This window comes from Phodopus roborovskii, unplaced genomic scaffold (assembly GCF_943737965.1).
Source record: "Phodopus roborovskii unplaced genomic scaffold, PHOROB, whole genome shotgun sequence".
NCBI lineage: Eukaryota > Metazoa > Chordata > Mammalia > Rodentia > Cricetidae > Phodopus > Phodopus roborovskii.
Window position 1 is genome coordinate 17,211,091 of NW_026126515.1, and position 15,437 is coordinate 17,226,527.

General features: G+C 38.9%; 1 protein-coding gene across 1 annotated transcript; it reads left to right on the plus strand.

Annotated features, from left to right (window-relative positions):
- Positions 1–228: 228 nt before the first annotated feature.
- Gpr65 (G protein-coupled receptor 65) lies at positions 229–6,557 on the plus strand. Its single transcript, XM_051196173.1, has 2 exons — positions 229–286; positions 4,907–6,557. Exon 2 carries the CDS (start codon positions 5,363–5,365, stop codon positions 6,368–6,370), a length of 1,008 nt encoding a protein of 335 aa, XP_051052130.1. The 5' UTR covers positions 229–286; positions 4,907–5,362; the 3' UTR covers positions 6,371–6,557.
- The last annotated feature ends 8,880 nt before the right edge of the window (positions 6,558–15,437 follow it).

The window sequence follows — 15,437 nt, forward strand, 5'->3', positions numbered from 1 at the left end:
AGAAAAGGCATACATATAAGTATACATGTATAATTAAGATGCAAAGAAAAATGAGTTAAGAAAATTACCCCACAATAAATGACCCAAACATCATTTAAAGTACTGAAGGGATCCTTTTGTTTGAACTCAGATAATGTAAGCCTTCTCATTAAGGAGCTGCTTCCTCATTGGTTTATGACAAAATCTGAGTGCAATTTCCTGTCCCTACAACACTACTGGTTTCTCTTCTTGATACAAGCAGATTTGCCAGCCTCCTCAGTCAAGAGCAGCATCACTCCTGAAACTCGTGAGTATGATATTAAAGAATAGAACAAGAATTCAAAGTAGATGGAGTACATTGGCATAATGGTCAGCAGCGCTCGTAACATTTCAACTGGTTTGGGTTTTGTGAATGCAAGACTAAGTTTGGTAAGCGAGATGGAAATGAGGAAGACACATGGTTTCCTCTGCTTTGAATAGTGGTAAAGGGATGTCAGAACTCAAACCTAGACGAACCAGTCAGGTGAAGACATGGGGATAGCAAAGATGACTGTGTGTGCTCAGCTTTCTCTTCTGGACCCAGTGCTTTGGGAAACTGAGGGCTTAGGAAGAGAGAGCCTCTGCCACCCTGGGAGATATAGCTGCCTGCTACTGTTCCCTCACCAGTACAGTGAACTAGGAATAGCTCTGGGATTCATCAGAAATCACGTAAGGTTAGAAAGTCATGTTTTTGTGTCAATAAGCACGTTAATAAATAACTGTCACAGTGCCAGAGACATGTGGAGACCCAGTAAGCAGCAAATAAGCTTACAGGTGAAAGCAAGTGTCTCTAACACTGTGTTGGTACTGTTTGCTTTTAGCCATTGTCAGCAGTTGTTTCTATCATCATCATCATCATCATCATCATTATTATTATTATAGCTATGCTGTAGATTGCCTTTTTGGCACTTCATAAAGTTTAAATTTAATAACCCATATTTTCTTGAGGGTGGCAAACATTATTTTCTCAAAATTTCATTAAAGCAGCCTAAACAGTGTTTGGAAAGATACAGAAATAAAATACTTTGAGGTGCACTTCCCTTGAATGAATGACCAGGTTCTGCCTGCGATGCTTGGCATCACATGTAACAGGTCCCTAGGCTACCCTGTGATGTTCTGGCCTCATAGGTAACTTATACAGGAGGAAACAACCGTGGAAGAACCAAAGTTCTTTGAGCTTTGAGAACCTTTAAATAAAAAAATAAAAAAAGGCAACCACAAACTTATACTGCCTCTGTCGGACAACAGACAGATGCTATCTGTTTCATCAAGCCATCGCTGCTAGTGATTGCTCCCAGCAAGTCAGGAAGTGCTTTTCTAGCTAAAGAAATCCATTCTGATGAGAACTGTAAAACCTCCCTAAAATGATTTTCTGTCCTATGCTTTTGTAGAGAAAAACATATACATACACAGTAACACAAAGAGGCACCCTCTGCTCACCCTTCTATTCTTGGTCTCAAGAGAGAAGACTTTTATAGTTGAGGTGTTTTCCCTCATGTGAACGAGCCTACCCAAGGGTGTGATGCTGGCATTCATGATAGCCCTGTCCGTAGCAGGCTATGCAGTCTTCCATGTGGTTTAAATCATAGAATATCATCAAGAGCTATTAAAGGATTCTTCAAGAAGTGAGAAGTAAATTTTCCCGAGTGGTAGTGACCTGCAGATGTCTAGGTTTGCTCCGGTTCTTGCGGTCATCTCCACTGGGGATAGACTTATAGGATGACATCCGTTTTCCTGGAATGGAGAAACATGAAGATGTCATCTGGTTCCAGGGATTGCTGTTCATAAGCCACCTGTCGGGCTGAAATGTATCCTTTGCACGTAAACCATCTCTCACCTCTGGCACACCCTCCCCCCAAACCTTAGGTTTTGGTCTCTGCAGTTTGGTCACAGTGTGTCTAAGTAGAGATGTTTCACTTTGTCCCATCTGACACTTACTAAGCTTCATAAATCAGAGGGATCCCAGGCCCTCTTCAGTTCTAGAAATCAACTCGCCCGCCGTTATGTTTGCGAACTTTGCTTTTCACTCCTCTCCCTTTATTTCCTTTCTGGAGCTGGCATCACACATATCCTGGTCTCTTCAGTTTTCTCTTTATGTATCTTTGATGCTTTCCCTTTTCTTTTACACTGATAATTTTGCCTGACTTCTTTAGTTTTATCACTGTTGTTCTCTTCTAAGAAATTTTCATTATGGCATTTTTATTGCAACAAAGTCTATTCTAATTTTAAAAGAAAACCTGGCTATTCAGTTTTTAACATTCTCTCTCTCCTCCATACTTCCTTCCCCTTTGCTGAGTCAGGGTTTCGCTTTATAGCCCAGGCTGCTTGCAAATTCATGGTCCATCCCCTAAGTCACAGCTTCCCAAGCACTGGAATTACAGGAGTGAGATATCACTGTCAGCTGTCATTTTCTTTTTCTTTACTCCTCCTGTGTTCTGATTCCATCTTTTATCTCTTTAAACTAATTCAATACATATTTTGTATTACATATGTACTTGTTGATTTGTTGATTTCTCCTACTGTCTAGAACTTAATTTTTATTTAGTAAACCCTTATCTTCTATGAATCTTTCCTGGCTGTTTAATTTATTTTTATTGATTTTACCTATTTCCATGTTAAAAAAGGAAGAAAATTAATTTCTTAGGAAGGCTTATGTGGACTATCTCCATGTCAACCATGTTGTCAAGATATTTTTTATCCCCAATAACCACAGCAGTTTGATTTTACCTTTTATTTTCTGTATTATTTATGAAGATAGATGCATATATACTAAGTATACAGGTTAATCAACTTTACAAACTGAACAAGTTCTAACCAAATGTACAGCTTGGCAATTTTACAAACTGGACATGGTCAGTCAATCAGTACCCACATCAAGAAACAGAATTCTATCAAATTCTCAGAAGCTCCCTCCCATCCTCTTTCAATGGTATCCTACCCTGCCAAAGGTAATCTCTGTTCTGACTTACCAGCATAAGTCAACTTCTGCCAGCTTTTATTTGATAATATGTCCTCTATTGAATTGGTCTTGTCCATCAGAATTGGGTTATTAAACCTCACCTCTATTATTTCATGTAAGACAAAATGAAAACATCATTGATGTATAGATGTTGTTTATGATGATGATGATGATGATGATGGTGATGACGATATACCACTTATGGTGTCTATTTTATTGCTATCGGGAATTCTAGTTGGGGCATATTACTGTAACTGTAAACATTCTGATATTAGTGCCTGCTGCTTAGCAAATGTGTTGGTGTTCATTTAGAAACAACACTGCCAAAATCACATTACATATTTAAGTTTTCCAGTCTAGGGTATGCATGAGTTCAGATACTCTACATCACCACCAGCATTTGGTATTCTCTGCTTTGTATGTTATTCTGGTGAGCATGTTAGTGGTGTCTCATTGAGTGGTGTCTCACTGAGGTTTCAACTCCTATTTCTCTAGTGGCTAAAGAAATTGAAACATTGAGTAGGTCACATGAACCAAGATAACAAAACAGACTCAAATCCTTTTCTAGTCGAGGGTCTGCTGGATCCTATGAACACCCAGAAGAAAGTTCTTTCCTTTAGCTCTTTACGTAAACCAGGCCAGAGAAAGGAACTCGCCATCTATTCTCTGTTGTCTGCAAATGTCTCAGAACCTGTTAGTGTCTTATCCTTTCTGATTTGCTCTTTCCCAGAAGCCAGAGCCTCCCATATCCCCATGTGTGTGATGGTAGTGGAGCCCTTTTCTGCCTTCACGGTGTGAATTTTTTGCCTCGTTTCTCTGATCCAGAGACTCCGATTGCCTCTTCCACACACACGGGCCTCCAGAAATATCCACTGTTTCCCTCTCACCCCCTTCTCCTCAGCTCTGCTTTCTGTTTTCCCTCACAAATGTTTTGCTATCGCTTTAACAGGCTGCTCTGCATGTTTTATCCATATCTCTAGGGGTGATAAAGGCAGAAGGCCTTGGGAGCTTTACTCCTCCCTTTTAAGAGTGAGACACATCCTGGATGTGGTTTATTCCAGTACCGGAGTCATGCCTTGTAATGGCAAATCCTTTTGTCCCTGGAGCTCATCTGCACTTGGAAAAAGAATGTATCCCTTCAAAGTTTTCTGTAATGGATCTGTCATGTAAACCATCCGAACTACCACGTGGTCCCACTAGCAAAGGAATTGAGAACACTTCTCTGTGACATTGTCATGTTACAAAGGGACAAAACTCAGGGCAAACCATCTCCAGGAATAGAAGTTGATAATCCCAATGTTTTCCCATAAATGATGTGGTTTTGTTTCCCCATTTATGGAATATAAGTGAGACAAAGTGAGCTGCATTCCATAAGAAACAAAAGACAAACAAAAAAGGCAGAGAAGGCTATCTAACCATTAAAGCTCAATAAACTATATTTTAAATTCCACTTTACTGTATGCTATAGAAATATTTTCTTAATAATGTGATTTTGAAGTGCCTTACGCTGACATTATACATTAAACTGAAACTTACAAATTGTGTAACCATGTAGTTATGTTCACTCCAAAGCAAGAAAATGAAGTAACAATTTCTCATCACATCCAAATAAGTGACTTTTCAACTTTTAGTCACCAAATTGGCTTTAATGGTTTAACAAACTTTGGTTATGGTTGTTAGGCATTGTCTGGTGAGAAATGTAATTCCCTATAAGCTAGCATCCTTTGAGTAAGTCTGATTTGAAATAAGCAAAGCATCTAAGTTTGATTTTATTTACTAAATTTCATTGTTTTAGTTAAATACTATTTTTGTAATTTAAAATATTTAATATTTCCAATAAATTAAAGAAAGCTGCTTCAAAATCATGATAGTAGTGAGGTTATATATCTTATAAATATCTAACCTATTCTAGTTCATCTTTCGTTACAGAAACAGGGCACTTTTAAAAGGATGCCAAAGTGTATGAAAATAAAATCTGTGTACTCATATTTGGACCAATCTCCAATCTCCTGTAAGATTCAAAAGGACACATTGAGAGGAGTGAGTGACTTTTCAAGAAAGCTAAACAGTCCATGATACTGAGCATGAAGACTTCTGATGGTTAAATTCGGTTCAGTACTTTAAGTCACCTCAAGAGCTTGGATTCTGACTTCTAGCAGTGATAGTCTATGTAAAAATATTGATCTCTAAATGCATTGATGAATTGATTATAACTTCAAAAATCAAGGAAAACAAAACAAAAAACAAACAATCAAAAATCCCAAAACAAAAACAAAAATAAAAAACTACTAGCAAAAAATAATTTAACACTGAAAACTTAGAACAAGGCAAGGCTTCTTTTCTGTTTATAGCCTAAGAAGTAATGTGATTGCCACTTAAAAAAAAATGATGAACAGCACGTGCGTGGAAGAACAGCATGACCTAGATCACTATTTGTTCCCAGTGGTCTACATATTTGTGTTTATAGTCAGCGTCCCAGCCAACGTTGGATCTTTATGTGTATCCTTTCTGCAAGCAAAGAAGGAAAATGAGCTAGGAATTTACCTCTTCAGTTTGTCACTGTCAGATCTGCTATATGCATTGACTCTGCCCCTGTGGATCAATTACACTTGGAATAAAGACAACTGGACCTTCTCTCCCGCCTTATGCAAAGGGAGTGTTTTCTTCACATATATGAACTTCTACAGCAGCACAGCCTTCCTCACCTGCATTGCCTTGGACCGCTATTTAGCAGTTGTCTACCCCCTGAAGTTTTCTTTTCTAAGAACAAGAAGATTTGCACTTGTGACCAGCCTGTCTATCTGGATATTGGAATCCATCTTTAATTCTATCCTTCTGTGGAAAGATGAGACAAGCGTTGAATACTGTGATGAGGAGAAGTCAAACTTCACCCTGTGTTATGACAAGTACCCTCTGGAGAACTGGCAGATCAACCTCAACCTGTTTAGGACGTGCATGGGCTATGCAGTACCTTTGGTCACCATCATGATCTGCAACCATAAAGTGTACCAAGCTGTGCAGCACAACCAAGCCACAGAAAACAGCGAGAAGAGAAGGATCATAAAGTTGCTTGCGAGCATCATATTGACGTTCGTCCTGTGCTTTACCCCCTTCCACGTGATGGTGCTCATCCGGTGCATTTTAGAGCGCAATATGAACTTCAGTAAGTCTGGAAAGCAGACGTTTACGGTGTACAGAATCACAGTGGCCCTGACCAGTCTCAACTGTGTAGCTGATCCAATTCTGTACTGCTTTGTGACTGAAACTGGGAGAGCTGATATGTGGAACATATTAAAATTGTGTACCAGGAAACACAATAGATCACAAGGACCAAAAAGGGACATGCTTTCTGTGTCCACAAGAGATACCATAGAATTAGCGATTATAGAATAAAAGATGGAGGCAGGTTAAATTGCATGCTATTATATAATTAAAAACCATATTTTTGAAAGGATATCTGGCACAGGAGGACTAAATGTTCTGAGTGAATACTTTATTCTACCCCAGGGGAAATAAATATTCTAAAGGTGCATTGTACAACTCTCACATTGACTTTTATTAAATAAGATGTGAAAATGTATTATTTTCTAATGAGTTGGGTCATCCTTGGTAGAAATTATCCTTGTCTCTCCACTGTAACCCTTAAGAGGCATGAAGGAGTGTTAGTCTTTAAATCAGTGGCCATTCTGTCTAATGGGTATGATTTTGTTGTTGTTCTACCTTTGGATTTTCACCAATTCTCCTACCTCTATAAACCTGTCTCTAACAACTGTAACTAACAAATACTATCTCTAACCCATTCACTAACAATATTGAAGCCACTGCATGTACTGGGATTGTAAAAAAAAAATGTTCTCATGAACCTTCATGAAGTTTATATCGATTTGGGAAGCTAGTCACTGAGTCACATAAAGTAAAAGAAAGGGACTTCTTATTTTGATCTTGATTTCTTGATAGTTGGAACTGATACAAGTCTCCATCCAAACAAACAAACAATAGGCATTGCTGTTAGTAGTGGAGCTATTCTCATCAGGGCTGTGGATAGTGACCTGAGTAGAAGGACAGTAGGACTAGATTATAGCAATGAGAACCAAGTAAAGCTGGCTCAGGACATGGTTGTAATACACTCCAGATGGTCAAACACTAGTATTAAAGCAATTCATGGTCCTTCATGTTGTCTGGTTCTGTGGGAAATTCTTAATAGTGCCAGTTCTTGGCATTCCCCACCCCTAGGAGACACACTGAAGGCATCAACAGATAGATATCCACTTTAATTTATTTGCATATGTGACTTTTTGTTTTGTTTTCTTATTCAAAATGATATTTTAAACAAAATATCCATTTTTGGAAAGCCAGTGGAGAGACTACCTGCAGGTGAGGTTTCTTTGTTTTGTTTTGGGATATTATTGTTGGTGGTGGTTTGCTTTTTAACCACCATTTCCCCTACCTTATTTGAGAAATCATCGTGGAAGAAAGGAATTGTAAAAGATGTAGAAATTAACTCCTTGTTTTTTTTTTAAATTAACTCCTTGTTTTTTTTGTTTTTGTTTTTTTGTTTGTTTGTTTGTTTTTTTTTATAGCTTTAAGCATTATCTCCCTGAGGACATCTGTAGCAAATCTTTTTGTGCAAAGTGACATGTTTGTATTCCTTTTCTCTCTGGCTAAGCTAACAAGAGTCTTCCAAGGACATCAGGTGTCTATTCTTTACAGTAATGATTGAATAAGGCACTACTTGACAATTACCTCTGTTGACTTTGTTAAGCTTATTTATTTTTAGTTAGATGAGTTTGATTTCAAAACCACTGATAACAGAGCACATGGGTATCTCTATCTTTCTCCATCATCTTTCTAATGCTAGGAGCTTCTTTTTGACCAATCCCACACTCATCATTCTCTTATCCCTGCCCAGGACTCTGTTCTCTCCCAGCTAAACCCACCCAGTTGCTATGGTAACAGTTGCTACTGTAGCACTGCTGACCCAAGAAGGCATTGTGATAAGTGATCATAGACTTGTCTATGTTGGAGCTCATTATGAAATCAAAAGAATTCCTGAAACAGAGACAGGAATACAAATACATAGACACAATCAATCCACAGGAAAAAAAAATCCCTGTAACCTTGTTAGCATGAGTTTGTGCCTTTATGTATAATTCTAATACCAACTAACAAAACACATCTTATTAACGTCTAAAGTAATGTGCCCTTTAGGTTCATTGGATTTTCCTATTTAGCATTCAGCAGCTGAGGGAAAGGAAACATTTTAAATATTCTCCTTCTCTATCCCTTCTTTTTTCTTAGGGAAAGTGACTGTCAGGGGGTTTTGATTGTTTCTTTCTCACCATACTTTATTTTCTATTCTATACATTAAACAAAATTAAGACATACAATGTATACGTTAGGATGTTTTCAGCCACAGAGAGTTTGTTTTCCCCCAAGACACAGATTTATTTTGTAACATGTCCATTTACCACATTCTTTGTTTTGTGTTGTTTTGTTTTTATCCATGACCACAGGCTCCCCTCCTTCCAGTTCTCCCCCCACCTCCCCTCTACCCCAGATGAGGGAGTTGTTTTGAGAAAATGCCTCTACTTTGTCCTTATAGTGTTCTAGAACATTTAGTCCTAAGTAAGCTGTTTATTTAAACCTCCTAGGTAGAGACCTCTGGAAGAAGATTACGAATAGGAAAACCAGTCATTATTTTCAAAACATTCTTCCCAGCATAAAACCCAATTCAAAAAAAAAAAAAAAACCCAGACATTTGAGCACTGTGATCACATTCTTTTTTGGTATTCCTTAAAATTAAAGTTGGAGCATATTGGGATAAGCTTAATATTAATATTCAATATTAATCACATGATCTGAATTCACCTGGCCTTAAAAAATATCTAGAAATCACAAAAGCAGGACAGATATTGGGTGAAGTAGAAATGATAAAGCAGGATTTTTCTTCTCTCTTTGAAAAGTCTGATTTTTAGTACATTTGTTATTGAATGTGGGTGGTCCAGTTTGTGACCACTAGGGGTCAATCGTGTTCTACCATGGAATTTTGCAGGCCAGTGTTCTCTATCACTCACAAACGAGCCTTACCTATGATAGGTTTTCTTATCCAAGCAAACAGCAGACACCTCCCATGACAAAAAAATAAAAAGGTAAAAGGGAGGACATGCCCATATTCTTTCCTTTGCTTTCTAAGAAGCTGGGCTATGAATTGTGGGTGCTTTGACTTGCTTTACACTACACATGTCATTTCAGAAAAATTTTTATCAAGCTGGTTAAAACTAATGAGTTCCACACGTAAGAGAATATAGTTAAAATAGTTTAACCTCTCTAAGATTGTGGGTATAGGAGCTAGAGAGCTGGCACTATGGTTAAGAGTCCTTGTTGCTCTTGCAAAGGACTTGTGTTCTGTTCCCATATACTTATATAGTAGCTCACAACTACCTGCAGTCTAGTTCCAGAGTATGCTATGCCCACATATGACCTCCATAGGCACCAAGCACACCTTTGGTACATATGCATACATTCAGAAAAAAACACTCAGGTAACATGATGAATAAAAGACCCAGAGACTGATATTGGGGTTCAAGCTGAAGATCAGAGAAGCAAAAGATCTGGCCATTAGCTCTTACTTACCTCTACCTCTGACTGAAAGGGTTGGTTATGTTCAAGAGCTCTCCTCCAAGCCTCAGACTGCTGCTGCTCCTCAATGTGACTAGAGACTAAATCTCAGAATGCAGCCTAGACACTGGGCTCCTGCCTTTTATATACCTCTCTAGGGCAGGGATTAAAGGAGTGAGCTCTAATTCTCTTTTAGACTGATTAGACCTTGAAATCAGAGAGAGCCACTTGCCTCTGTCTCATGAGTCCTGAGATTAAAGGTGTGTGCCACCATGGCGTAGCTTCTTTGGCTAGCCAGTATGGCTACTAGGATTAAATGTGTGTATCGCCATTGCCTGACCTCTATAGCTTGTAGGTGACTTTACATCCTGACCCTTTAAGCAAGCTTTATTCAATCACAAATAATATATCACCACACACTCCTATAAATAAAGTGAATACATTTAAGATTTATGGATAGATACGCCCCTCTCTCCCTCTGTGTGTGTGTGTGTGTGTGTGTGTGTGTGTGTGTAGGTGTAGGTATATGTAAGGCACTTCAACTGTAGTCAGTTTGTATGTGAACATGCTATTATGAAATTACTTTGTAGAAGTCAAGATGCAATTTAATATTTGTGCAGTTTTTAATTTTTAATTCATTACTGTTAGATCACAGCACACACAACTTGACATCTGTTATTTTGAGTTTTTCAAATCCACTCTTCCCCCAAAGAACAGTGATGTCATCATGTTCTAATTTAATCTGCTTTTCTGCTGCTTACAATTTTCTGATGCCTCTCCCAAAGTAATGGCAGATACTGACACGTCCAAAATAGACTACAATTCTTCAAATGATGTTCCAATTAGGTATTCAACTAGCAAACCAGGGGCTCAGAGATTAACGTCTTTTGTGTACAACCCTGGGGAGCTGTATTTGGATCCCAGCACCCATGCAACAAGTTAGATGTGGTTTCACCAGTGCCTGGAACCCCCGGTGTTGCAGGGAGTTTGGAGACAGAGGACCACTGGGGCTTGCTGAATGCCAGACTAGCTGAAACACACAAGCTCCAGATTCAGAGAAACCATGGCTTAAAGGAATAAAGCAGAAAGTGATAGAATAAGATACCCCCACCAACATCTTCTGGTTTCCATGCACACATGCACAGATACAACACATACACACACACACACACACACACACACACACACACACACATACACACAAAAGCAAAACATGTGTACACTACAAATGGATGAATAAAACTAAGCCTCCATATTGTTCAGTTTCAGCTTTCAAATAAAAATAGACACTTTACTAATTAGGAAATGTGCACTACCTAAAACTCAACATGATCAAGAAAAATTTCTAACTTTATTATGTCATGAAAAATATTTCCACATTTCACTATTTTAAAGTTCTTGGATATTTGACTGAATGTGTAAATATCCTTCTAGGGGAGTTCACTTCAGAATTATCCTAAAATTTCTGGTCCTGTCTCCAAGTTGACACTAATAAATGATGCAACTAGATACAATGGTTAGAAATTTAGGAATAGCTCCTCCCTTTGAAGGGACCAGACCCTCACCCAGTCCCCTGCTTTGTCAGCCATGACAGGCTGCAGAAAAGACCCAGCAAGACAAAGCCTCTGACTTAGCAACATATGCTGAGCTCTCAACCTTGCTCGACCTTCTAGTCACTAGAAGTCAAATATCCTCCATGTGGCAAGGAACCAATCGGAAGTTAGCTGGTGGGATCTGGATGTGCTTTATGGTAACAGTGGAGTGCAGAGCATAGCAACCACCCTGAGAGGGCCTATAGGTCATAGCTGCAGCTGACCAGTCAACACAAGACAGGTTACCCAAGCTCAGAAGTGTGCCAATCCTGAGACTGTTGCAGACCTCTGACACTCCTCTTGCTTTGCCCTAATAAATTTCCTGCCCCCAAATCCCTCTGGGTCCTTCTCAATCTACCTGCTGTGTCAAATGAACAGAGGACCCAAGTTAATACAAGTTAACTCATTAATTAATTATAGACTCTTTGCTATTCCATTGGATAGTGTCTCGGTGATTTGGAGGTTCAGAATTTGGTTACAACACCTTCACCCTGGAAAGCAATGTTCTTAAGCATACTCTTATGAGTTATCATAATTATTCTTGAATGAGTATGTTAATTGATGTAACGTAATAAGGATAGCCTAATTCAACAGCTGTGGAAGTTGATTCTGGAAAGCCCTACAGCTTGAGCTGAAAAAACTTAAAGATCATAAGGAAAATAAGTTTTAAATGATTTTTCCTTTAGAAGAGAACACCTCTTAGAAGACTTGCTCCATGTTGAAGTAAAACAATATGAACACATTGTCAGTGATGATTCACTAACCCATCTTACGTTGGTAGTAGCGATGTACTCATGTGAATTTCCAGTCACAGCTAATGCCTTATTCACGAAAATATTTTCAGTGTGGTTCCCTCACCAAGCCAAAATTTTTAAGTTTTTTTTTTGTGTGTGTGGAGGTGTATGTCTGTGCACTACATGTGGGTCTGGTGCCTGAGTAAAGTCAGATTCCCCCAGAATTAGGATTACAGATAATTGTGAGCCATCGTGTTGGTGCTGGGAATTGAACCCAGGTCCTCTGGAAGAACAGTCAGTGCTCTAAACCTCTGAGCCATTTCTCCAGCACCTCTCCCAATTTTTAATAATTCACAGATCCACCCAACTCATTCTACCCTACAAATGGCATCAATCTCTGTTGACACCATCACAAAACATATTATTGCATTTTCTCTGTCAACTGCAGCTTCCAGACTGCATGCTGAGCTGTGGGAAATTCCATCTCAGTCATTACTGAACTGTCCTTCCTCTTTGAGGTTTACACCAGAGTAAGAGAGATTTGCAAGATGCTAAGAAATGAAGAAGCAGCCTTTGATTTGTATCCTCCTGTACTATCACCATGACAGTGAGTTTTAGTTCTCAGTGATACTATAAATACCACAGGTTACTTCCCACCTCCCTGAACATCTCAGTATGGGGCTCATTGGCAAAACTGGGAAGGAGCCAGGGTGCAGACACTTTCCTGTAAATCATGTCCATATGCTTTCCAAATAAGATGTCCTCCAGAGATGTCTCTTTGGGGGATGACCAACTGCCACAGGCATATGGTTTTTAGCTTGCCGGATGGAACATGTAGATAGTAGCTAAATTAGTCAGCTTGGTCTATTGGCCACAATGAGTGATTCAGTGGTAAGTATGTGACTTGGGTTGTACACATATGTGAAATGATCTCCCTTTAGCTCCCAATGATGCAATATGCCACTGAGATGCTTGAAATATTTCAGGTCATTTTGCTGTCCCGAAATAGCAACATGTAAAAGAAAAGCTCAAAGCTGAAGCTGAATCTTAATGATGTGGTGAGTCGCTGCGTATGACAGTCATATGAGCCAAATAGACCTCGTCATTTAATCCAATCTGAGTCAGATTTTTTTTTTAAAAAAAAAAAAAACATGTATCCAAAAAGTCCCTAGTGGAATTTTCAGGGTAGAAATGAGGGTGATATTATAGTTCTTATTGTTGAATAAGCAGGGCAGGAAAGGTTCAAATGAAACAAGGACATCTCTGGCCCATAAAGTTAGCAGTCCTCATTAAGCCACAGCAAGAGCCATTATAAACCTTTGCCTTTGATATCCATGGGCTCATGCTTGAGTATGGTGGTAGTGTTACTTTGGTAGTCTGTGGAATTATTTAGATATAAGGCTCCTAGTTGGTAGTGCTATTTTGGTAGTTTGTGGGACCTTTGAAACATATAGGGCCTACCTGTTGAAGTGTATTACTAGGATAAATCCTGGAAGGTTATATCTACCCTAGGTTTAAGCATGAATGCTGTCTCTGTCTCTGGCACATTACAGTTGAAGGAACATCCATCACACACCCCCACCACCATGAAATCTTCCATGCCCTCTCCATCATTATAGATGGATTTCTCTGATAAGGAAAGCCAAAAATAAGCCACCCCTCCCTATCACTTATGTCAGGCATTTTATCGAAGCAATGGAAAAAGTAACAACATATTAGGCTTAAGACAATGTTTTTTTAAGACCCCTATTATGGAATTGTTAGGTTTAAAAAAAAAATATGGGTTCTTTTGTTTTCTTATTGTCTTCAATAAAGCACCTATAATCCTTAAAGTGAAATAATTTTCAATCTGAAAATGTTGTTGCCCTAGGGACCTCTCCACTGAAGAAGTGTGTTTTTGTATTTTAGCTAGAAAGTGGGAACTAAAATTGTGAGTTACTAATTAATATAGTCTCAAAACCCAGAGATTATGGAGAATGAAAAGGATTGTTAACATTCACCATATTTTAAAAAAGGTCTGCTTGGTTCTGACTTGGACTTTTCTGTATGCCAGGAGAAATGAAGAACAACTTTGATATGTGATGGTTAATACTGTCAACATGATCTAAAAAAAATCACCTTGTTGCAAATCTCTGGACATGCCTTCGAGGAAGTTTCTAGACTGAGTTGAGGTGGGAAGACTCACTCTAACTTTGGACAGTATCATCCTGTAACTGAGGTTCCAGAGTTCTGAAAAGGAGAAAGTGAGCTGAGAGGCAGGGTTCATCTCTCTGCTTCCACACTTCATGGGGAGTCACCATGACTCCCCAACTTGATGGACTATATACTCAAATGGTGAACCAAAATAAGCCCCTTTTGTCCTTTAGGCTGTTGTTATAGCAAAGAGGAAAATAACTAATGCATGGTATAATCAAACTTAGTACACAGCTACCATGATCCAGTGAACTTTACATAGGGAAGAGACAAGGATGAGTTGAGTGCTGAACCTCATAGCTGGAAAGTGGTAGAAACTTCTATGCATGTGTGGTACTTCAATCATGGCATCAGTTGTACTAAGGTCTGGGGAGCCTGTTTCAACACATTGCACATTTATCATCTACCATAAAGCACCTGAGCTGAGCTTAAAAGATAGCTCATGCAGAACAGGTAATCAGATAGCTCTAATTTACAAGTGAAATAAACTTTGACACTCAACTTCTAGGCATATTAGTAAGTTAGACTAATAATATGAAACAAAGGCATTGTGTGTGTGCATGTGTGTGTGTATGTGTGTACAAGTGAGTCTTGTAAGATCAGTGTTTCCCAGATGAGGGAAATTTGCCTGAAAGAGACCTGCCTGGAGCTTAGCTTTCCTCAATCCTGTCCAGCTATGAACTACAATTCAGAATGAGTACAGATTCGGTCGGCTGGTACAATAGTCCTTTTATTAGTTACTTTTCTCAGTGCTGTGGGCAAATACCTATGAATCAAGGCATTAAAGGGAAGAGAGTTTATTCTGTTTTTTTTTTTTTTGTTTTGTTTTGTTTTGTTTTGTTTTGAGAGGATACAGTCTATCATGGCAGGAAGGTTGATGGCAGAAGTATGAGGCAGCTGATCACATTATATTGTAATCAGGTAGCAGAGAAAGGACCAGATGTTGACCTGCCCTTGGCGAATCACCTTTTCCAGTAAGGCTATGCCTTCTTATGATTCAAAAACCCTCTGAAACAATGCCACAAGCTGAGGGTCAAGTGTTCACGTGCATAAGCCTTCCAGGGATATTTCATATTCAGATTCCACTTGGTCCCTGGCTCTTATAGAGTCATGACTATACCATAATGTAAACTGCATTCACCCATCTTTAAAAGTCATCGTAGACTTTTAATATTCATGCCACCTCTCAAAAGGCCAAAGTCCAAAATAGCAACCTCATAACATGAGCCTCTGTAAAATCAAAACAGTAGTTGCATACTTCCAAGAAGGTAACTAGGAACAGGCCTGCTTCTGTTGGGCAGGGCAGGAATCTGAACATCCTCA

Coding starts and splice junctions, on each gene's coding strand:
- Gpr65 (XM_051196173.1), top strand. CDS start 5,363: ATGATGAACAGCACGTGCGTGGAAGAACAGCATGACCTAGATCACTAT.